General features: G+C 42.1%; 1 protein-coding gene across 1 annotated transcript; it reads right to left on the reverse strand.

Annotated features, from left to right (window-relative positions):
* Positions 1 to 15,492: 15,492 nt before the first annotated feature.
* Positions 15,493 to 21,768, reverse strand: MAPRE1 (microtubule associated protein RP/EB family member 1). Its single transcript, XM_009279535.2, has 6 exons — positions 21,646 to 21,768; positions 18,831 to 18,976; positions 17,409 to 17,613; positions 16,918 to 17,027; positions 16,066 to 16,218; positions 15,493 to 15,671 (listed from the first exon to the last, which is right to left on the reverse strand). Exons 1-6 carry the CDS (start codon positions 21,764 to 21,766, stop codon positions 15,615 to 15,617), a joined length of 792 nt encoding a protein of 263 aa, XP_009277810.1. The 5' UTR covers positions 21,767 to 21,768; the 3' UTR covers positions 15,493 to 15,614.

Consider the following 21,768-nt stretch of genomic DNA (forward strand, 5'->3'; position numbering starts at 1 on the left):
TGCTATGCAAAGTCTTAACTCTGTTCCCAGAAGGAAAAGCAGAGAAACCCAGCACAGAGCTGGTCCCTTCGCTCCTTTTTGAGGAATAAGAGAGGAAGAGAAAATCTCCTTTTGCAGTGGGCTGGCAGTAGGCTTTTGGAAACTGTTAAAGAGTGCAAGGAGAAGGAAAGACAAAGATGCCTGATATCACGATCCAAGCAGAAAAGGCAGCAGAGAAGCAGCTCAGGAGAGGGATCCAGCACGTGCTCTTCCTGCAAGCTGCAGCAACTGTGAAGCAGATGGGCAACCACTCTTCATACAATCCCTTGGATAGCACAACAGTCAGGACTGGGCTCTGGCAAGTAATATAGTCAGTGATTTACAACCTAAAATCAGAGAGTCCTAACAGAAAAATAACAGCCTGTCAGCGTAAGCAATGGTGCTTGCAGAGGCCTGCCAGCCTCAGAGCGGCCGCTTATAGTGACCGCTGTCAAGGAAAAGGAATGACCAGCCTGGGCAATGGGCTCTTCTGTCGGGAGGGAGGGCCAAGGGGGCTCCGGTTTTGCTTTGGGGATGGTTGGTTTCTCTGGTTTACAAGTCCTGGACATCCCCCAGAGCAGGAAGCTCAGATACCCAACAGGCACTTTGCAGATCAGTAGCACCTGGTACCCTAATGGAAGAAACACAGTTACTGCTAAAAAACTAGAACACTGGCAAAAAAGGAGGCGAACGCTGTGAGCACAGGTGAAGGAGGAAGCACAGAGCCAACTGATGAAAAACCAGGATCAACTTTTGGCTTTAAAAGGGGCTCAAACAAGGAGCTCACATGTAAGTCATGTACCAAGATGCTTGGAAATTAGTATCTCCTTGCACTAGAGAAAACTGCTTTGCAAACAGAAAAGGCATTTCTAGAAGGAACCTCTTTTGGACTGGCCTTCTCCATCCCCTTGCCATGAAGCACACGAGGGATGTCTCTGAGGAACAGTTCTGGCCCTGCAGCACGATCCCAGGTTTGCTCAGTTGCTAAAAAAAACAACCATGGCTTGGAAGGACGCAGGTGTATAGATTAACAGCAGCAATGGGCCCTCAAAGAAACAATTTAAACAACCAACAGCACACATCAAATGCCAAATTCTGAATATTTGGGGAGCAGTCAAGAATTTGCAAGCCACTCAAGGGCTGAAATTCCTTCATGTACAAAGCTTATATGCAAATAACAAAACAAAAAATTCCGCAGAGATGACCCAGGTTAATCCCACGATATAAATCTTTCCCTGAAAACGGTACACAAAAACCCAGGCTGTTTCCAGCACAAACGAAAGCCCAACAGTACCACCTGGTGGTAATCCTCTTCTGCTACAGCCAGAAGCAGAAAAATCGTTAAATTCATTCAGCATATTAAAACAAGCCGTTGTTAAACGGTGGCAGACCATTACACCACCCTCAGAATTCACTCCTGAACACCGAGAGGGATCACCTTTGGGTGGGAATCTTTGGATTTAAAAACCACAAGTTTGTCAGAAGCACGGAGAAACGACTTTCTTAGGGAGAAAGGCAACAAGCCCACGTGCAGAAGTCTTCAAATCACCACACCATTTCCTTTAAATTCATCTATCCAGATGCAAGAGAAGATGTAAGAGAAAGATTTTTTTTTTCAGTAAGACAAGACAAAATTTACAGACTGATCAATTATGAAGGCTCAACATTATCCTATGCACCAGCATCAAAAACAGAGAAGTTTAAGAGTCCAGGTGCCAGCAATTGGGATTTTAGACCCTTGGAAGTGGTAATTTAACATTCACATCTTTTGTTATTGCAGAATTGTTTGGACAGGCGAAACGGCAGTTGCAGAGACCCGCAATTTCCAGGCAGACATTATTCAGCCTACGTTGCTGAAGAGCAGAGCATAGCCCAAATAGGTAAAACAGAGAGGAAACAGTGATTACTGAGGGTGAAGAAAACAGCACAAACAATACAGCTGTAGGTAAAAAAAAAATTGTCAGATGTCTCCCAACTTTATAGCAGACCAGATACAGAAACATGTTTGGACAATTGCCAGCATGCTAAATAGCAGCTATGGGGCTTTCTGTTGTACCCCATTAGCTTTCAGGAGGTGGTGGATTGCTGCCAGACTAAATGCATTATGAAAGCAGAGAAGGGGGATGGGAGAATGCAGAGCCATGAGAGGGGGGAAAAAGTGAGAAACGGGAATGAAAAAGAGGAATGAGATGCACATAAAGCAGAGAGACAATCAAGGAGTGTGAACAAAAAAAAAGAGATGGGAAGAAAAAAAAAAGAGATGGGAAGTAAAAAAAAAGAGATGGGAAGTAAAAAAAAAGAGATGGGAAGTAAAAAAAAAGAGATGGGAAGAAAAGGAAAAGGGGAATTCAAATGGTGGGAAAGTTGAGTAATATTTGCAAGAAAAGGCAGAGAAATAGGACTGAAAGGTGAACCAGAAAGTTGAGGGAGGTGATTGACCAGGAAGATACACGATTTGTGCAGGTGAGCAAGGAGACCTCAAGCACCCCTGTTAAACCAGCCCTTCCCTTCCTGGGCTCCTTCCTGCTCCACTCGTCTGGGAAGGCAGAGCCCAAATAGACCCGTTCAGTACAACCCCCCTTCCCTCTGACAGGAGATCCAGCTTCCTCCACTACCTTACCCCATCTCCCTGCAAACGTCTAAGCCTCCCCAGGCTCACCCTCTTGAGGCAGGCTTCCCCGTCAACAGCGCTCCCAAACTCGTCATGAGCCTCCGGCCAGCGGCAGCTCAGCCTGAGCCTCTCTGCCACAACCCACTGCCCAAGTCGCCGCTCCAGCCTCACCTCATCACCCCTGCTCCTCGACTGCCAATTCCACCAAAGGCAATACTTCTCCGCTGACAGAAGACCACAAGTTTTCCCTGGGCCGTTGTCGTGGTTTAACCCCAGCCGGCAACTAAGCACCACCCAGTCGCTCTCTCACTCCTCCCTGGTGGGATGGGGAAGAGAATCGGAAGGGTAAAAGAGCAAAAACTTGTGGGTTGAGATAAAAGACAGTTTAACAGGTAAAGCAAAAGCCGTGCACGCAAGCAAAGCAAAACAAGGGATTCATTCACTGCTTCCCATCAACAGGCAGGTGTTCAGCCATCCCCAGGAAAGCAGGGCTCCATCACGCCTAACGGTGACTTGGGAAGACAAACGCCATCACTCCGAATGTCCCCCCCTTCCTTCTTCCCCCAGCTCTATATGCTGAGCATGACGTCATATGGTGTAGGATATCCCTGGGGTCAGTTGGGGTCAGCTGTCCCGGCCGTGTCCCCTCCCAACTTCTTGTGCCCCCCCAGCCTGCTCGCTGGTGGGGTGGGGTGAGAGGCAGAAAAGGCCTTGACTGTGTGTCAGCACTGCTCAGCGCTAATGAAAACATCCCTGTGTTATCAACACTGTTTTCAGCACAAATACAAAACGCAGCACTATACCAGCTACTAGGAAGAAAATTAACTCTATCCCAGCCAAAACCAGCACAGCTGTAAAGCCCTGAGCCAATCCACTTCACTCAGGTTCCTAAGCCAGGAAGGAGAATTCCTTCGGATCCCCTTCCAACCCAAGGGGATGCCTCCAAAGAACAATGCTTCCTACAGTTTTCCTACAGAAACTGATCCTGTCATACTCAATCATTCTCCCACTCTGCAGGAGTTGTCCTCAGGCAGCCTAAAACAACTTTCAAAAGCTTCATTTATTTACAGGTTTAAAAAAAAAAACAACATAAATCATAAAAAAAAAAAAGAGCCCACATTTTCTCCACAACTCATGTTTCCCAGCACCTGAAAGTTTGGGACCAGTATTGTCTACCTGGAAGGAAGAGAACGTTAAAATACCAGCAGCATTGCCTGATACCATTGTGCAACGGATAAATTACAGAACAGAGACAGAGACCTGTCTTACCGGAGTTCGCCTGTGTTATTTTAATGGACGCGAAATAAGCATTGTGGCTCTCTTATCAGTGGCTGAGCAGGAGGCAACAAGCTTGAGCTGAGGAATGAACTTTATCTGGTGGCACCAGTTCCCAAGGAGTGCCTGCAAAAGAGGAAAGATTTCACTTAATGGCATTGTGGTTTAAGCCTCAGTGTGTTTTACTGCAAACGCCTTGCTTTTAGGGGAGGAAATGGGATAGGGAGGGTCCATTCAGTCTAGTCAACTGCTTCTGCTCCTTCAGAAAAGAAAGAGTCCAGTGGAACACAGACGGTAAAACGTGAGTCTGAGGGGAAGCAGAAAACAGGAATGAGTGGAGGGGACTGGCCGCAGAAGGTGGAAAAAAGAGAAACACAATAGAAAGCCAAAGGAGAATAGAGGAGATACAGCATTTCTGTGCATAGTAGTGGTTCAGGATAAACAGAAGACTAAGCATGCATCATTTGCACTGAATAAAGGCCATGAGAATGTCTTAACTGCAAGAAGAGCAGTAACATTCCCCCAGAGGGATTCCTCTCTACAATCCAGTAAGCAAAGGTTACGTGAAGATGCATTAGCCATCTGGGGCAGCACGAGCGCTGCGTACAGCCAAGTGCCAGAGAAAGATCACAACTCGGTCGCTGCTTTTCGGAGAGTTGGCCCTAGGGGGGTGCAGGCAGCAGAGCTGCTCACGGAGTGCAGTCACCCTCTCCCGGCGACACGGAAGGCACAGGAACATCAGCAGCAAAGCGCGATTCCCATTTTGATATAGGAAGGTACAAGCAAGGAGAGAAGCAGGAGTGCCACTGGTCCACTCTTATTAATATTTAAATTATGTCAGTAGCTTATGAGCAATAAAAATATCCAAGAACAATTTTATACACAAGATTCACTGCCCATTTGAGACACACAGCCACAACAACAGCTTGCTGAACTGCCTTACAAGAAAAGACTCTGAGGTCTTCTCTGTAAAGTACAGAGTTTTTGAAGAGATGTGTCAGGTCTCCTGGCAGGAGACAAATGCGTTGCTTGAAGACCTGGAAGAGAGTTACAAATGGCTGAAAAATATATCTAAAATGGCAGAAATAAAGCGATGTTTAATTGTCTCCATACCATTTAGTAGTGAGAAGTAAAAAATTAAATAAAACATAAAAAGGCCTTACTACTTGCAAAACGTGAATGAGCAACGAGTGGGAACGTGAATTAATCCATGAGTAACAAATTAGTGACTACCTGGAATTTGCCACTGTGACTGTGTTGCACACAGCAGCCACCCTGGACATTGCAACACGGTCAGTGCGGAGCTCAGTCCCCAAGAACTGAAAGCAAAAGCTCCCACCCCCAGCGCTGAGCAGAATCGTCTCTAAGTGTTAGGAGCAGAGAGCCCAAAAACAGCGAGCATCGTTTTACACCCCAGAGAATGCAACCGGAGCTCATGAGCACTGCCTTCTTCCCCCCCTCGGGGACCCCCTTCACAGAAGGGAGGCACAGACGTCTGATCCAAAGTCCCGTTGTAAAGAAGTCATTCGCCCCTTTGGAGAAGCATCCCACCAGTAATCCAAGGCCGTGTCACAGCTGTCCCATTCAATGAGGCAAAACATCCCGTCACATTTGTTGTCACCGATATCAAAGAATTTGGTGCCAGGTCTGCAGAGAGAGATTCCATGACACAGGACTAATGACACGCTGATGGCACCGTGGCTTCACACACTTTTAACCTAAGGAACCCACAGCCGTTTTGACAGCGATTCACAAGCATGCACAGTACTAGACGCGCTGGTAATATCCTCAAACACAAAAATCACAAACCAACTGACAAAGGCAAAGTTCCTTTGACTTCCAAGGCAAAGACACTGCACAGCCCCAGAACAGGTAGTAATTTTTGTGAATTTTTACCAATAGTTTCATCAGCAGATCCTATCTCAGCAAGCTGACATTGCTCAGACCCACCACATCAGCGACTCACATCTTTTGATGTAGTCCTCGATTAGTCTAGCCAAGCTGCAGAGAAGAAACTGGTTGTTTTCAGAATTCAGGCAAAAGGGTGCCACCGTCTGCCCCTCTAAACTTCACCGTCACTCTAAGTGACAAACCGGCTTCTTTGTGCCTCTGCTCTTGGATGAGCTCCGCCCCAAAAGAGCTGCAAGTCAAACGTTTTTCATCCACAATAACCTTTACAGAACAACAAAAAGTTCAAGAAAAACTCTACAAACAATGTTAGCTTGAAGCTCACTACTGACAAAATGGGAGAGAAACAGGAATCAAGGATCTAATTGCACCTCTCCGGAATTCAACCTCGATTCGTTACCTTGTGCTCAGTCTAGAGCAGTTGACTTAGCAGGCAGTAATTTGAGCTGAGACTAGATGCTTCTGTTTAAACAGACCGTCCTGGGAAATTAATGAAGAATATTCCTTATTTGAAAAATTAATTATTTTCCCTCTTACGCTTCCTAAAAAGTCTTCAGGAGAACAGTGGCAATACAAAGGAAAAGCATTTCTCGCAGACATCTTCAGCAATAAATTCATACACACTTCCACCACCTTGTGACACTGCTCCTGTCCTTGCTTTCTTCAGCACCCAGACTTGCTAACTTTGAAGTCATCTGAAAGGGTTTCACTCCATGAGCTCTCTCTGGATGGAGAAGAGAGAGTTGCAAAGGCAAAGGAGAAAGGTGGGAGTGGGATGAAGTCAGAGAGGGGACATTGTGCTTTGACGAAGAGGCGAGCATACACAAGAAGTTCATCATATTTCACCTCACTGAAGACCTCTATAATCCCTAAAGAATCAGAACCACTTGGTTTTTGAATCATAGAATCAAGAATGGAAGTAGAAGGGACCTCAGAGCAGGGACCTCAGAGCAGGGGGGAATCTAATCAACACATGCCTACAGTGGAGTCAGGATCTTTACCTTTCTGCTAAATGTTTGTCAAACTTTCGCACTCTCCTTAGAAAGTCATGTTCTACTACTGCCCTGGCTTTAGTATTAGAAAGGAAAAAAAATTGTCTAATATGGAATTTAATTCCAGGAGTTTGTTTCACCATGGACATGGCCAGACTCTTTTCTTTGCAACAGCCTCTTATGCATACAAAGACTTAAGTCTCTTCCTCCAACCCCAGTGTAGTCTTCTCTCCAGGTTAGATTAACCTCGGTTCTTTTAATCTTCCCAAATAGGCCATTTTACCTTTGTAAATCTAAAACCCGTGAATAAAAATAGCTGTCATATCTTATATCCTGGTTTGCCTTTGTAACAGGCACAATCTACTGAATTCATGATTTTACATACAATAGCCAAACTAGACTGATTAAACCCAAAAGAGAACCCATTTAAAGGAGTCATTTATCACCAAATCTATTACTTTATGGTAGACATTGTTCTTAAATGAGGGACTGGTTTATTAAGCCAATTTCATCAGGGAGGATGCTCATGTTTTCTATTTGATGAAAAAATGAATGCTTAAGTAGTAGACATTTTTCATGGCAGCACAAGAGAACCATTTAAGTAGAAGACAAATACAAGCAGCTCTTAACACAGGATTGCACCTCAAAAATACCTTACAGTGGGATTACTTTCTTGGGCATTTTGGAGAGCAGGTGTGATTTGCTTTCCAGCATGGTATCATTGCTTCTGAATTTGGGTAGCACATAGTCCAGATACTCTTCCTGCAAGACAGACAGTGATTTCATTTTCACAGTAGCAAAGGGAGAGCAGAATTAATTATCTGATGTTCTGTAGTGTTGACAGAGCAAGAATTATGGAAGATAGCTACAAAAATAAACACTGCCCTACCACTGGTAACAAATGATGTTCAATTTCTTTTTTTTTTTTTTAATAAATCAGGAAATTATTTTTGCAACGGCTACTCCTTAGCCCTCATCTTCCATCACAGAGGACAGTGTCATTACCCAGGCTATGAAGCATCACAGTCAATGTCAGCCTTCAGAACATGTCATCAGTGTCTTTATTGCTAGTATTATCTATAATTTCTTTCATTGCCATGCAGAACTCATTCAAACCTGTGAAAACAAGCGTTGCAAATTGAGACCTAGACTCAACCAGATAATTCATAACTGAGAAAAAAAGACCATAAAGATGGCATGATGTAATAGCGTTGTACCAAAGATGAACTCAAAAAGAACCCTGCAGCACATTTCTACAGTTTCCAAATCAGAAAATGCATTTACTGGAAGCCTAAATGGTGCAGTTCACAGCCATTATGCAGCCAGACAGGTATGGTATGCAGTTATTTTAAAATTGGCCATTTATACATGCCGCTTTCCAGTTTGCACATGCATCTGCAATGATTTTGCACATAGAACAAACCACTACCTAACTCTCAAGTATTAAAATTGTGTTGTAAATACCACTCACTAATCAAAACTTTCCTAAATTGATCAAAAGGGAATCACAGGTTGCAGCTGTTATCCTGCCTTACTATTAGAGGTCTCTAGCCTGAACGTTATTGCCTTTAAATATTAAATGTTTGAAGGAGGAAGTGAAGGTACATTTTTCATAAAAAGCATATCATAAATTAGGAGGTGAGGAAAGTCTTTTCATCAAATATTTTGAGAGATGTTTCTCAGCCAGTTTGTTGTTTACTGTAAGTGATCATAAATAATATCTTCCACTTGTTGGGCACAGGAGGTATCTCTAAAAGGCAGTCTTTGATCTCTGTCTGAAAACCTCCTAGACTGAAAAACAGCATGATTCAAGAATGGGCTGCATGGAGCTTTTATGGCATACAGAATCTCATAATTATGTCCTGCACAAACGGAGGAAGAGTTGCAGTACAGCAAATACACTGGAACACTCTTACAAGGTTACTATTTCTGACACACTATCCATAGCTATAAGAAATGGCCTCTGTTTGAAAAGCTTTACCACCCAAGGTAACCAAGCTAACATCTCCTGCTAGTGTAAGCACACTTTAAAGAGAACAGCCCCGAGAGACCAAAGCTAGCTGAGAGACATTTAGGATAATGCAAGTGTTAAACCCCAATTTCGATAACGCTTTATGACAAATTTCACCCCATCCTTAGCAGTACAGGTTTCAATTCATAGCTGTGGTGCAGCTAACAGAAAATTAACTGGATAGCGAAGGCACCAACCCCCGTGGGCACAGCTGACCTAGCTGGCTCTCCAGCCACCCTGCTGCAGCAGCTGAAGCATGGTGGACTCTTGGGGCTCATTTGCCCAGAAAGCAACAGGGTGAAACTAGTAAAGCCTCTGAACAGTTCGCTCGGCACCGAAAACAAAACTTCCTCTGCAGAAGGATTACGTAAACATGGATGTTTCCTGCTCGGAGCAGTCTGAAAGGTAGGGACAACTGTGCACAGGTACTTCCCATCAAAGAGCACGGCAGGAAACTTCTAGTAGGGAAGAAAACTTTTCTCCCCGTCTCTAAGGGCCCCGAGAGCATCCCCCCCTCCTGTAGATTTGGCTGACAGGGCTTACACCATCTACTCATTTCAATGTATTTATGCAAACTTATAACTATTTATTCGTCCATGAAAAAACAAAGCAATATAAAACCCCCAAAGCAGGGATCAGAAGTTTCAAAGAACCTTTAAAGCAATGAGTGGCCTATTGCAGCTGTTTCATTGAGCCCATCCAAACTACGTTTTAACAGAGCTAGAGAACGCAGATTTTTTTTTTTTTTTCTTTCTGTTCACCTCAATATGGCTGTTCATTCCCCTTGTGCTGTTTTTGAACACTAAGAGATGATTAAACAAGAGCAGCCCACGTCTACCCTGAAATCTCAAATGAATGGAAGTAACCTTATGAACACGCTCACCGTGACAATGCCGTGACTGCAGCTCACACCCGAGCTAGTTTAAGATTAGCCAGCTCCGATAACGCTATCGGGGTAGCCATGGCAGTACCAAGCCCTACACGTGCTCATCACCCACGCGCTTAACATCCCAGGCCCGCATGGCTTGAACTAACCTTAATAATACGCCAGTAAGAAGGAAGATCTCTCATTCCTTTATTACATACGAGGAAACTGAGAGCTCTTAAGCTGTTCATATCCATCCAAGTATTTAATAAGGATCTACTGTGATTAGGATTTCTAGGGAGGTGCAGAAAGAGCAGCCTTTTCTGAAAAAGAAGTAAACCAGCTGCCGCCAGGAGTTCTTTGTGCCCCATCTTTCAGCATGGTGTCAGAGTAAGACGGTTGTCACTTCTTGTGGTGCTACTCACCCTTGTAGCAACACGTTTCATCTCTTCCCACCTCCCCTGTGCATCCACTGGTCGCAGGGAGGCAGCTCCCAGGGGAGACTGCTCCACCTCCCTACCTCTACGTGGGGCTGCTGTGGAGCTCCACTATCGTCTTGACAGCCACCGTCACAAACCCCTGTCCGTTTTCCTCCTCATTCACCCAGAAAGCCCTTCCTTGACAGAAAAGCCAAGATTAAATATGGTTTTGTATTCGGGTTTTGAAAATGGACCCACCTCCACTGTCCCCTCATTTTAACCTCATCTGCTCATTACTTCATAAATATCAAATCTGCAGATATTTGAATATGTTGAGATTTATATCCATGCTGTCCCATGAGATTTAATGCCTCCTGAACGTCCATTCATCCTTACGCATCCCCTAGGGACAAAAATCAGAGTCAGAGCACTATGAGAAGATTGACAGACAACCATTTTACAAAATTATTTTCAAGAGGAAAATGTCTGCAAAACATCTCTCAGACTTAAAAACAAAAACACCAGTTCATGTTTCCTACAGTTCTGACAACTCAGCCAAATATATTTATTTATATTTTTATATATATAAAAATACATATTACATATTTATATATACTATTTAATATTATTGTATGTTTATTGTCATATTATTTAAATATTTTATATTGTTTTAATAAATATTTATACATATATCAATGTAAAAAAATATATCTATTATTTAAAGGCCGCAGTTCAAAAAGCCAGCCAGCTGTGTTGAAACAGAGAGGAATAATTTAAACAGAAAGAGGCCTTTGCCTCTTCAAAGCTGGGATTGCCTTCTGGAAACTTTCTTTTTGGTCTTAGACAATTTCAAGTTAAGTTTAACTTCATTCCTTCTCTGTTAAAGAGAGAAGAAAAACAAACATTTGGAAGATAGATTGTCTGTCTTAGTGACAGTGTAAGTATGCACATCCTCAAAAGTACCGTTTTCTTCCAGATAGTCCGATCCTTCAGTTTAACAGGTATTACTCAAAAAAGAAGAGCCCTTTGTTTTCCATTTCTTTGGATGGACTTTGCCTGTATCAAAACTAGCTCCTTCTCTGCAGTGCTGCTACCTAACCACATATTCCCTGCCCAGTACTTGTGCACCCATTATTCCTCTTTAGCCATAGAATATTGCACTTTTCCTTCCTTTCCTTAAAAGTGTTTTCCCACATCAGATTCCTTTCCAGTTTTATCTGTACCATTTCATGGCATGAGTTTGTTCCTATGTATTTATCTTGTTCCTTTATAACCACAACCTTCTCTAATTTCTACTTCTGTATTTACCTTTCACGTTCTCCAGTCACGTGTTTAACACGCTTCCTTCCTCTGATTCTAGGCCCATTAACTATCCAAACGCAATTTCTGCGAGGAACTGACAGTCACAGACAAAATCTCATCCTAGGAGATCTTACTTACCAACAGAATTTATTCAGGTCTCCTTTCAGCAAAACCGTGGTTTGCATTTTTGCTCCCTGCGTTCTAAGCACATCGGCTACAGTACTATTTGTTTAACACGCTTCCTTCCTCTGATTCTAGGCCCATTAACTATCCAAACGCAATTTCTGCGAGGAACTGACAGTCACAGACAAAATCTCATCCTAGGAGATCTTACTTACCAACAGAATTTATTCAGGTCTCCTTTCAGCAAAACCGTGGTTTGCATTTTTGCTCCCTGCGTTCTAAGCACATCGGCTACAGTACTGCATACTCACATCCAAACTGCTTGCAATTTCATATTCCATTTAACCAGAAGTGGATCTGCAATGACTTCGTCTCTCCTTGCTTTCTCTGCATTAAAAGATCAGTAAATTCTTCAGCTGTCCTGCTAACAGAGCGCAGGTGCCCTGATGCACATTCCTTTTTCTCTGCCAGTAACCTGGGTTGTTTGCAGCCCCTGCAATAAGAGCCCATATGTTAGGCCCATATTATTATCGCCTCTATTTCTTGCACTGGTATAGAAATTGAGAGGCATGGTCTGCGTACCACCAGGCTAGCTTGAAATCTATGGTACAGTCCTCATTAGGTTTACACAGAGTCTTGCAAAAAATACCTTTCTCTTGTGAGAAGCAGGCTCCAGCCTTACCCTTGGGAGGGTGTTCTAAGAAAGGAAAACGCCCACTCCTGAAGGACACGCGCGTTCCTGTGAATGGACATTCCACTAGGCAGACTACGAGATGACTGAGTGCTCAAGCAGCCACGTTAAATAGTGATATGATACAACAGCAAGTAAGTTTTTGGCCTTTATTTGAAGGCTTTTAACAGTTACAGTAAGAATTGTCATTGCAAACCAGGAATTTTTAAAAAATTGAACAATAAAAGTTAAAGAAAAAAACATCCACAAGCCCACCTGCAAGTAAGACATGTTGGTACAGAAAGGAGATGTGAGTTTTTGCTTCTTCCATTCTGTTCATTTTTCAAATATCTGATAAAACTAAGATACTAAGAAAGGCTGGATGCTATCAGAATTGTTCTGGCAGGTGAGCATTTAATATTTAACACCATATACTGTACCAGTGTAACAGAGTAGCTATGTTAAGTCTATGGGTTTGAGCTGGGCTTCTTGTTGTTATTTTCTTCCCAAAAAGGACATTAAAAACCAGATTATGCCAAGGTATCTACAACATAGTCAGAAGTTGACTACATGAGTTTGTCCCCATTCTATTTATAACTCATCTTGGTAGCAAAGAAGTGATGTAAGCAATTGGAAATCTTAGCAGCATTTGACTTACAAGACTGCAGTTTCAATTTAGTTTTATAATGCACGTCCACACATTCAACAGTCTCACAAGGCGCACCGGCAGTATTTCTGACTCATCGCTTTCTTAGCATAAAAGGGTATTTGCTTGCTTTGCTAACAGAGATCAAAATCAACCTAATGCAACCCGTCTGATGACCTGGGTGCTTCACAGTTCCACACACGCAATCCTGTTAAAAAGAGACTTGAAGCAACCAGGTCCCCGTGCACAACTGGACTGCAAAGAGCAGACACCCAAGAAGTCCCCTTCAAATTCAGCCACATACCATTGCCATCTTTTGCTTTGAGTTGCTGCAATAACGGAGTGTTTAGAGTCGAAAAAAATATGCTTCCGATCTCAAAGCAAGTAAGTATTGGTAAGGAAGATTTTATGTGCATCAAAACCCCTGTTCTAGGTCTGCACTTCGGTAGTCCAACACCAGCAGGCAATGCCAGCAACGCCCATTCTTTAGAGCAAGGCATCCATAGAGCACTTCGGGGGCAGGGAGGGCGTTCTCCAGCACGATGGAGAAGCCCTGCAGGGCACACCTCCAATTTCAAGGTTAGATACATCACATAAGCACTTCCCTGAAGACGCTGGTCTGCGCGCACATCTGTCACAGTAACATTTAAGCTCATCTATGAAACACTTCAAATGAAACAAATCAACTAAGTTTACAGTCAATCTGCTCATAGAGACTGGTGACAGATGCAGTTAACATCTTGTTTTGTTTATAACGAATAACCAGTGTTTTAGCAGTTTTAAAACACTTTAAACACACTTAGTCACGTGACAGCACTCCTGTTACACAGCCCCATTCTCACAGCATTAGGAGGAGGAAGCCAACAATACGCTCGCATTTCATCCGCTTGTGGGAGGGGGGAAAAAAAACCCACAACAAACAAAAAACACACACCCCACAAAACTCAAGCAATGGTTTCCCCCAGCACACGCCAAGGAAAGTTTCAAGATTACTGCTACTCAAGTTAGCAATGACTATAACTAGGAGTAGAGAACGAAAGCTGATATTCCAGGTCCTGCAAGCTTCACCATGAAAACTATCACGAACTTTAGCTTTGCCTAATTGTATCTGAAAGCACGAGAGACTCCAGCAGACATGACACTCTTGAAATACAGAACTTTATTTAGAAACTGCTTAAAATAGAAAAACCCTGTCAAGAAAAATCCAAGTCAAATATGGTTTCTCAGTAAAATGGAGTTTTAGGGCAACAAAAGTCTAAAAGGCCACAAGAGAAATAGCACCACTGCAATTTTAAACAATGGCTAGATACTTGCATTTTTGGCATTCACTGAATTTGGGTTTTTCTCTGAATTTCACAAAGATTCATGCACTACACAACAATTACCATAAAATGCTCTCCTACACACATTTTAGGACAAGCTACCACCAGAAACAAATGAATACAAGCACAACAGGACTGATCAATCTCAGTAGTGAAGGGGGATCAGAAGTCTTGCAGGATCTTGCCAAACACAACAGTAATGAGGGGCATGATAGCAAAAAAGGACAGTTAAGGAAAGTATTTTAAATATTAATATTTAAGTTAGTCTCAGTACTGTATTTTCTGCAATAACATTAGCTCTGTTAGCCAGCATCTTTTAGTTTTTACCCCAGAAGACTACTGAACTGCCAAGTATTATTATTAGATATGCCCTGGTTTGAAAGGGGAAAAAAAAAAAAAAAGAAAAAAGAGACAGAAAAATCATCCTCCTCGTGTGCTCAATTCACTTTCATTCTAAGATAGTTGCACAGTGCAAGTCCTGTTACAACTATTGGATCTGATCAGCATTCGTTGGGATGGGAAAGAGAAAAGAACAAGTGAGAGACCAAAAAGTATACCAACAAAAATAAAAAGAAATAGGACAAATAGAAACAAGAGCCAGGAAGGAAAATTACTTCTGAAGGACATTTTAGGCAGTAAGACTGGATGCCCTTTGCTTTTCTTGTTTTTCTTACAGAAAACACAGTACATTTTGGCAAAGTCATTAGCCACAATGCCATAGAAAAAGGCTTTAGCACTCTTCAAGGTAATTTATGTGTCTCAGCTGTTCATACTCCCTCTAATCTTGTGACAGGCAACGTTAAGGCCTATTCCATCGAGAACTAATCACTTAGTAAGCAGCTTTACGTAGGAATGGAGTTTTGTTTTAATAGCCCCTTTTTGAGCACTTGCTGACAAAATGAGATTGCCATGCAAGGCCTCTCAGACAGCAGTGAATGGAGTTAAACAAGCGTCTACCCCAATATGAAGCACATAAAATCTCCTGTCACATTACTTCAATTTGGCATATGGAAGCATATTTTAAATACTCTTAAGGCATTTTATTATAATTTCTGTGCTGCAATTTCACATTAACTCAATCTTTCTGTGAGTCAGAATCTTTAATTTCTCTACTACACACCACCTTAGATACAAGAAAAGTCTTCCGACAAACCAGTGTTTTACCAGCAAACCATTCTGCAACAAGTTCCAAATATTCAGCCTCTTGCTCCCTAAATATACCACCTAGATGCGAATACTGCTCTGCTACAAAGTGAGAAAGAGCTCCTAACTCAAACCCACCGTAAAAAGTGAAACTTTCGCAAAGTGCACTTTAAGAAGAGGTACTTTTTTTGCTTATGAAAAGAAACCAGTGAGTCCTCTAAGAATAAAGTGGAGTATTTTACAGTTAAGCACATGATCTGGGGCAAAGAATTCTGATGTTGCTGTTCTGCTGGTACAGTATGTGGTCTGTTAATACTCTTCTTGTTCCTCCTGCGGTGCTCCTTCGTCAGGTATCACAAAGCCTTCCTGAAGGGGAATAAAACAAGTCCTTTAATGAAAATCTGATGTCAAACCAGTTCCTGACTACTCTGTATGCTCTTTTTTTTTTTTTCCTTTTACTTAGGATAGATACCCTTAAGTCACCATTTACAGCGTCAAGATATATTACCAGAAGAGTTATTTTCCTCATCTTTGATCTATTTGTTACATACTCTTCATAAAAGGCTAACCTGGTTTGCTGCCTGACTATAATTATGTTATCTGTTCCTTTATTACAGAAAAAAGCTAGGCCATAAACCTAAAAGGGGGGAAAAAAAAAAAAACAACAAGTAGAAATAGAGGGAGCCCTGGAAAGCAAACCAGCTTCCAATTACAAGGGGAGGGAGGAACTATGCAATACAATTTATACCAGATTACTTACATCTGTGGCATAAAGAATTTCCACAATCCTCTGCAACACTGGATCATTCTCCCCTTCATTCTCCTGGCAGATCAACTCAATGTTCCTCAGTTTGCCGAAGTAGAAGTCTCTCTCCTTCTCCAGATCTTCGACAGTAAGTTTCAATACATTGATCTGCCAAAGGGCATCAATAATAATTTATCCACCAAAGACAGAATTCAGTAGTATCTATTCAAAAGGCAGGGTCCCCAAAGTTCTCAGAAGGGTGTTAATATACAAAGCGCTTCAGAAGTAACCAAGATGGGGGGGCTGGGAGGGGGACTGGGAGAGGAGGAAAAGGTCTGTTTCTCAAATTGTAATATTTATTATTGCCACAAGAAACACCCAGTCCAACACATGCAATACCACTTGGAAATTCTAAAGGCTTATTACGTGAAATAGGTAAAGCGCTAACTGCCTGCAGTTTTCCTTGCTAACACATTCTTTCAAGACAACTCCCACATTGATGGCAGTTTTAGTTGTATTACACTCAGTATTTCAGTGAAGTAGCAGCTGCTCATAGCTCAGTTGGAATGCTGTGATAGCTGCAACACAGCTGTGGAAATACTTAAAAACAATGCTATGTGTGATATGGCACATACTAGGTTTAAATGTCTGGGTACTCATGTACTGCAGAAGGGGTTTCGCTCCTATCAGGAGAGCAAGACCATCATAATGAAGGCTTCCGATTAAGTGATTTTAAATCAGCTTACTAGATTCAGATCATTTTCTTCCATCTGCCCGACCCAGTCATTTCATGCTATTAAAAAAAAAAATCTGCACATAAATCTGTAAAGCGCAGGTCAGTACGCAGGGCCATTTTGGCCAACACACCTGCTCAATCAATCCTGCCGATTCATCGTCTCCTGCAGCCTTTTTGACCATTCCAGTACCAGCTTTTGGAGCTGCTGCGGTCCTCTGTGTAACAATGGGCCTCTGTGGGGCTGCAAGATTAATTCAGTGTTAGTTCCTCTCAGAACATCTTTCTTCCTCCTATGAAGGTACTATCCCCCTTCCGAACATGCTTAGGCACTCAAGAGTTTGAAGATACGTTCCTTCCTTCTTCTTGACTCCATGTGACATGTCCAATTTTTTTTGGCATGTGTTGGCACCAATCCTTGCCATTTTCTCTTTTAGAGAAGATTGTTCTTTCTGTAGCTTCCAGATAACTGGGTACTACAGGATGACTCAGTGTTTGAAGCCTAGCATCTCTGGAACAAGATGCAAAATACTATAATTTCATACACTGATTTTAAGTAGCAACCCAGTCTTATTTTCCCCAGAGTTTTTAAGGAACTAGATAATCTTTTAACTATTTTCTCTACCTGCACTGCTAGAACTGAGAGATTTCTTGGGTTTGTTCACAACGGGAGCAACAAGGTTTGGTGCTACTGTCTCTTGGCCTTGTCGAGCAGCAACAGGATCATACTCCTTCCCATCATAGTTTGCATCAAAAAATTTTTTGAACCACTGAACAAATTCAAAGTTGTCCTGAAATTTTCCTTTCACTAGTTTGTCCACAGGAATTATCTGGAGGGGGGGAAAAAAAAAGAAACTCACATTACGGGTAAAGAACCTCTCTCTCTTTATATAAAGTTTTAAAATCAGTGCACTCAGAAGATATGCAAATGTAATTCTTTGTCCAGTCTAGAGAAAATCCTCCTTGAACGTAACTGTATGTCAAATAGTAGGATTTTTGCTAATAATTGGAATTAAAAACAAATCATGCTTTCACTGTGAGGGTCCAAATAATTTTAAGTAATTCTGCAGCAAGGTTTCGGCTACACCAAGTTTCAACACAAAACTTCTTTCTGTAAATTTGAAGCTGGCTCGTTCAGTGCTAGCTTTCATGAATCTGAACTGCTGACCAATTTCATAGACTGCTAGCACACAGAACTGCTACGAGATCTAAACATCACCTTTTCAGTAGATTACAATTACAGTTTCTCTGGAATGAGGAGTATAACTGAAGATTATTAAAAAGATGCAGCAAATCGTCAAGTCTTGTCTGCAGGCCACGAGCTGAGTCCATGACCTGGCAGGGGCCAGGAGCCACTACCGTTACGTGATCATTGGGCGTTTGAAAGCACGGCTGGCTGTCCAGTTCTGGACATACCGCACAAGCTACTTCCCCCAAGCAGGAGACCAATTAAGTGTGTGCTGAAGCTGCTAGCCAACAGAGAATGAGATGCCTTCTTAAAGACAGGAAAAAGCTTTAGCACAGAAATGTTCTGCATCATACCAAACACGCTGTCAGTAACTATTACCTAGATAAATCACCCTTCCATAAGCATAACTATCATTCGATCTGAAAAAGGTTTTTTTGCAGATCCCATTTTCACTAGCTTAAAATTACGTATGCTTGTAAAGAGGAATTTGAAATCCTTAGGACTACCACACCAGTAGGTTATGGGAACATACCTGGTACAAAGATGGTTCAAACAGGAAGCTCAAGTAAATGTTATCTCACAGAAATTTCAACGTTAGTCTGTGCTACATAAGTTACACAGAATTAAAATGGAAAAAGTCATCTCATCATTAAGAACTGGAAACCTAACCTTAGCTGGAGTAAACCAGATATTGTCCTAAATCAAGTGAGGACCCCAACATAAACCAAAACCAAAAGTTTTGAGATTTACAAACCAAAAGCAAACTCTGTTCCCAGACTTATTCAGCTCTAAATTTGAAAGTACATTCCATCTACTTTGATATTAAGAGCACAGAGAATCAGTTACAACCCAGCTTACTTTGTCAACACCCATTCGTTTAAAACCTGCTTGTAGAACCTTGAAGTTTTGAATGTACTCATGTTCCAATTTTGCTTGAAACTTCACTTTCTTGAGTGCTACAGAACCCGGGAAGAGCATGTCCATAAACTGACAGTACGCAGCACCTGCCAAAAGAAAAAGAATACAAATCCTAGGATGAATCAAGTCAGCTCACTAGCCTACGTAAGTTACTTTTCAGTCAGATCAGCAAACTGGCCTGACTCATTCCTCAAGCTACACAATCCCTTAAAGGCAACAAAAGCAAGAAAACAGGAACCTTCAGTCTCCTGTTTTGGTGCAGCATGGCCATAAATAAGCTTAAGCGAGCTGCAGAACCAAACTTTTGGTCTCATGACTTGAACTCTTATGAACAAGAGCAATACTGCCTCCATAATTCCAAGAGGGAAAAAAAAAATCCAGTAAGTAATTTAACATAATAATGACATAACAGGCATGTAATCTCCTCTTATCAACACTAACAGAACTAAAAATTGTTATTCTAAAAGTTGTATTTAATCATTATTAAAATAGCAATACATTTACTTACTACAAACAGAACTTATACACAATTCAAGGTGCCCTCAAAGGTAAGAGGCCAAGTTAAGCTGGATTATATTTAAATCAAGCCTTAATCAAAGAACTGAAATGAGACACTGTTTCTTTCTATTAATTTTAAATCCTTCATGTCCTTCAATTCAGCTCTTACTGTAGTAAGAGCAAAAGAGGGATTCAGTTCAGCCACAAAGATTAGACAACCACCTCCAAAAATATTAGCTTTTGTAGAACATACACACCTATTAAAAAAAAAAGATATTTTTAAACTATATCCTCACTCTGCAGTAATGATATGCAACTGTGTGCCACTGGAAATACAAGCACACCATTCTGAGCATTATTCCCCCCACCAATATCAATGGGGAGTAATGGGAACCTTAACCTGAAACATCAACCAGCTACACGACAAGCTTTCGTGAGATATCTAAAGGCCAAGTACTACTACATCATGGCGTTGCCCTAAACTAGCCTATTCATCTCAACCACAGGTAACAGAAGTCCTATATTGTTCACTTTCTATCAAGATATTTTGCAGGTCTTTGGGGCTCCCACTTTCACCTGCTACTAGAAGATTGCAGCTCACTGGTGTAAATAAAAAAAAAAAAAATAAAAATCTTGCTGTTTGATCCCCACTGCCTTTCAGTTCACTTGCTGAAGAACTCCAACACCCAGCTCAAAAAATAGATGACTTGCCAGAAATCAGGGTTTTGCTAACTATTGGTAGTCTGAGCAATAAGCATGATAAAAAAAAAAAAAAAGAGAGATCACGGCGTAAGCCAAAGGTCGTCTTTTGTGCATTTATGCAACCTCAAATTGCTGCTGTCACTACTGCCCTTGCCAAAGGTAGCAAAGCAAGCCTGGAAACTCCCGTTTTCACACGACTATGACAGACACTGAAATCCACTTCTATACCTGCAGAGGCATGAAATATTTTTGCAGACACAGGAAAGGGACATTACTCAGTGCATGCCCCATCAACAGCTCTCAGCCTTTTCCTGAAAACAGGTGAGCTGAAATTCTGCAGAGCCAGTACTAACTATCCTCACTTCTCGGAGACAGAGCTCTCGCAGCATTCAAGACTCACACCAATTCTAAGCAAAACTTCTCAGCCGTATAAATCAATGCTGCACACGACAGGTTTTTTAACCTGCCTATCTGAAAGCGGACAATGCTTACTGTTTCCCTTACTTCTGTGGTTGTAGATCTTTAGTTCCTTCATCCTTACAGATTTTCTCCGTCATCTCACTAGACAAAAGCCCCTACAGATACCTGTCAGATGTCTACTTTAAGTCCCCTACTTCTCTGTAATCTTTGTCAACGTTTCTTCCATGGACTCAGCCACAGGCTGTATTGACAGTCCCAAACTTATTTTAAATATATTACTCCTTTTATTCCACCTCCAATTTCCACATCTCTCATTCTGTGAGCAACACCTTATCTCAAACTCACTGTATGACCTGCACTTCCACTTTTCACCAAGTCCCTTTCACCTGCCTGTTGCAGTTATCCAAATCACCATCTTTTATCTAGGCTGCATTTTTAGCCTTGGGTTTTTTTCAGCTCTTACTCCACAGACTATTATTTTTTATTTGTTTCTACAAGCCTCCTCCCACACACACACTCCTCCCTGTGATGACACTTGACTCCATTTCGGTACCACAATCACTTCCCCTTTTCTGCCTACAACTCCATCCGAGATTCAGCTGTGCCAAAGTAAGCTGGGGTGACACAGACCGACACGCTCCTTTACCATAAGGACCTGTAAAGTCCTGAAGGTGAACCCAAGAGTTACCAGCATGCCTCCCTCACACCGCTCCTGCCCAGCCTCCCAAATCTCCTAGTAGTTCTCCTCCATAAGAAACCACATTTGTTTATGTTAGTTACTACACGTGTAAGACCTACCCTATCCATCAAGACTAAATGCTTCATTCTTCATTGGAAAACACCCTCCTGAGAGTCTTTTCTCCACGTTAACCCCCATGCCTTCCTATTGCATCTGTGCTGCAGTGAGTCAGAAGAATATGCCTTTTCATTATGCTTACATTATTAACAACCGTTTCAATAAAACTCTAACCATAACCAGATTATAACATTGACCACGAGCCTGTTCGTACCAGGAATTAAGCCAACAGCACGGCTATAGAGGGCCAGCACAGACAGTTCACACGGTGCAGCTGTACCTCTACAGAACTAGGGTGCACACCAAATTTGGGATTCCCCTCACGCTGAGCCCCCTCACCTGAGCACAGCTGTTCGATCTTTGTCAGCGTCAGTTGCAGAGACTCATTGATCCACGCGAGCATGTCATGTCGACTCAAGTTATCGCTGGTCACTGAAGTAGAATACACATTAACTGCCATTT

This window comes from Aptenodytes forsteri, unplaced genomic scaffold (assembly GCF_000699145.1).
Source record: "Aptenodytes forsteri isolate BGI_AS27 unplaced genomic scaffold, ASM69914v1 Scaffold483, whole genome shotgun sequence".
Taxonomy (NCBI): domain Eukaryota; kingdom Metazoa; phylum Chordata; class Aves; order Sphenisciformes; family Spheniscidae; genus Aptenodytes; species Aptenodytes forsteri.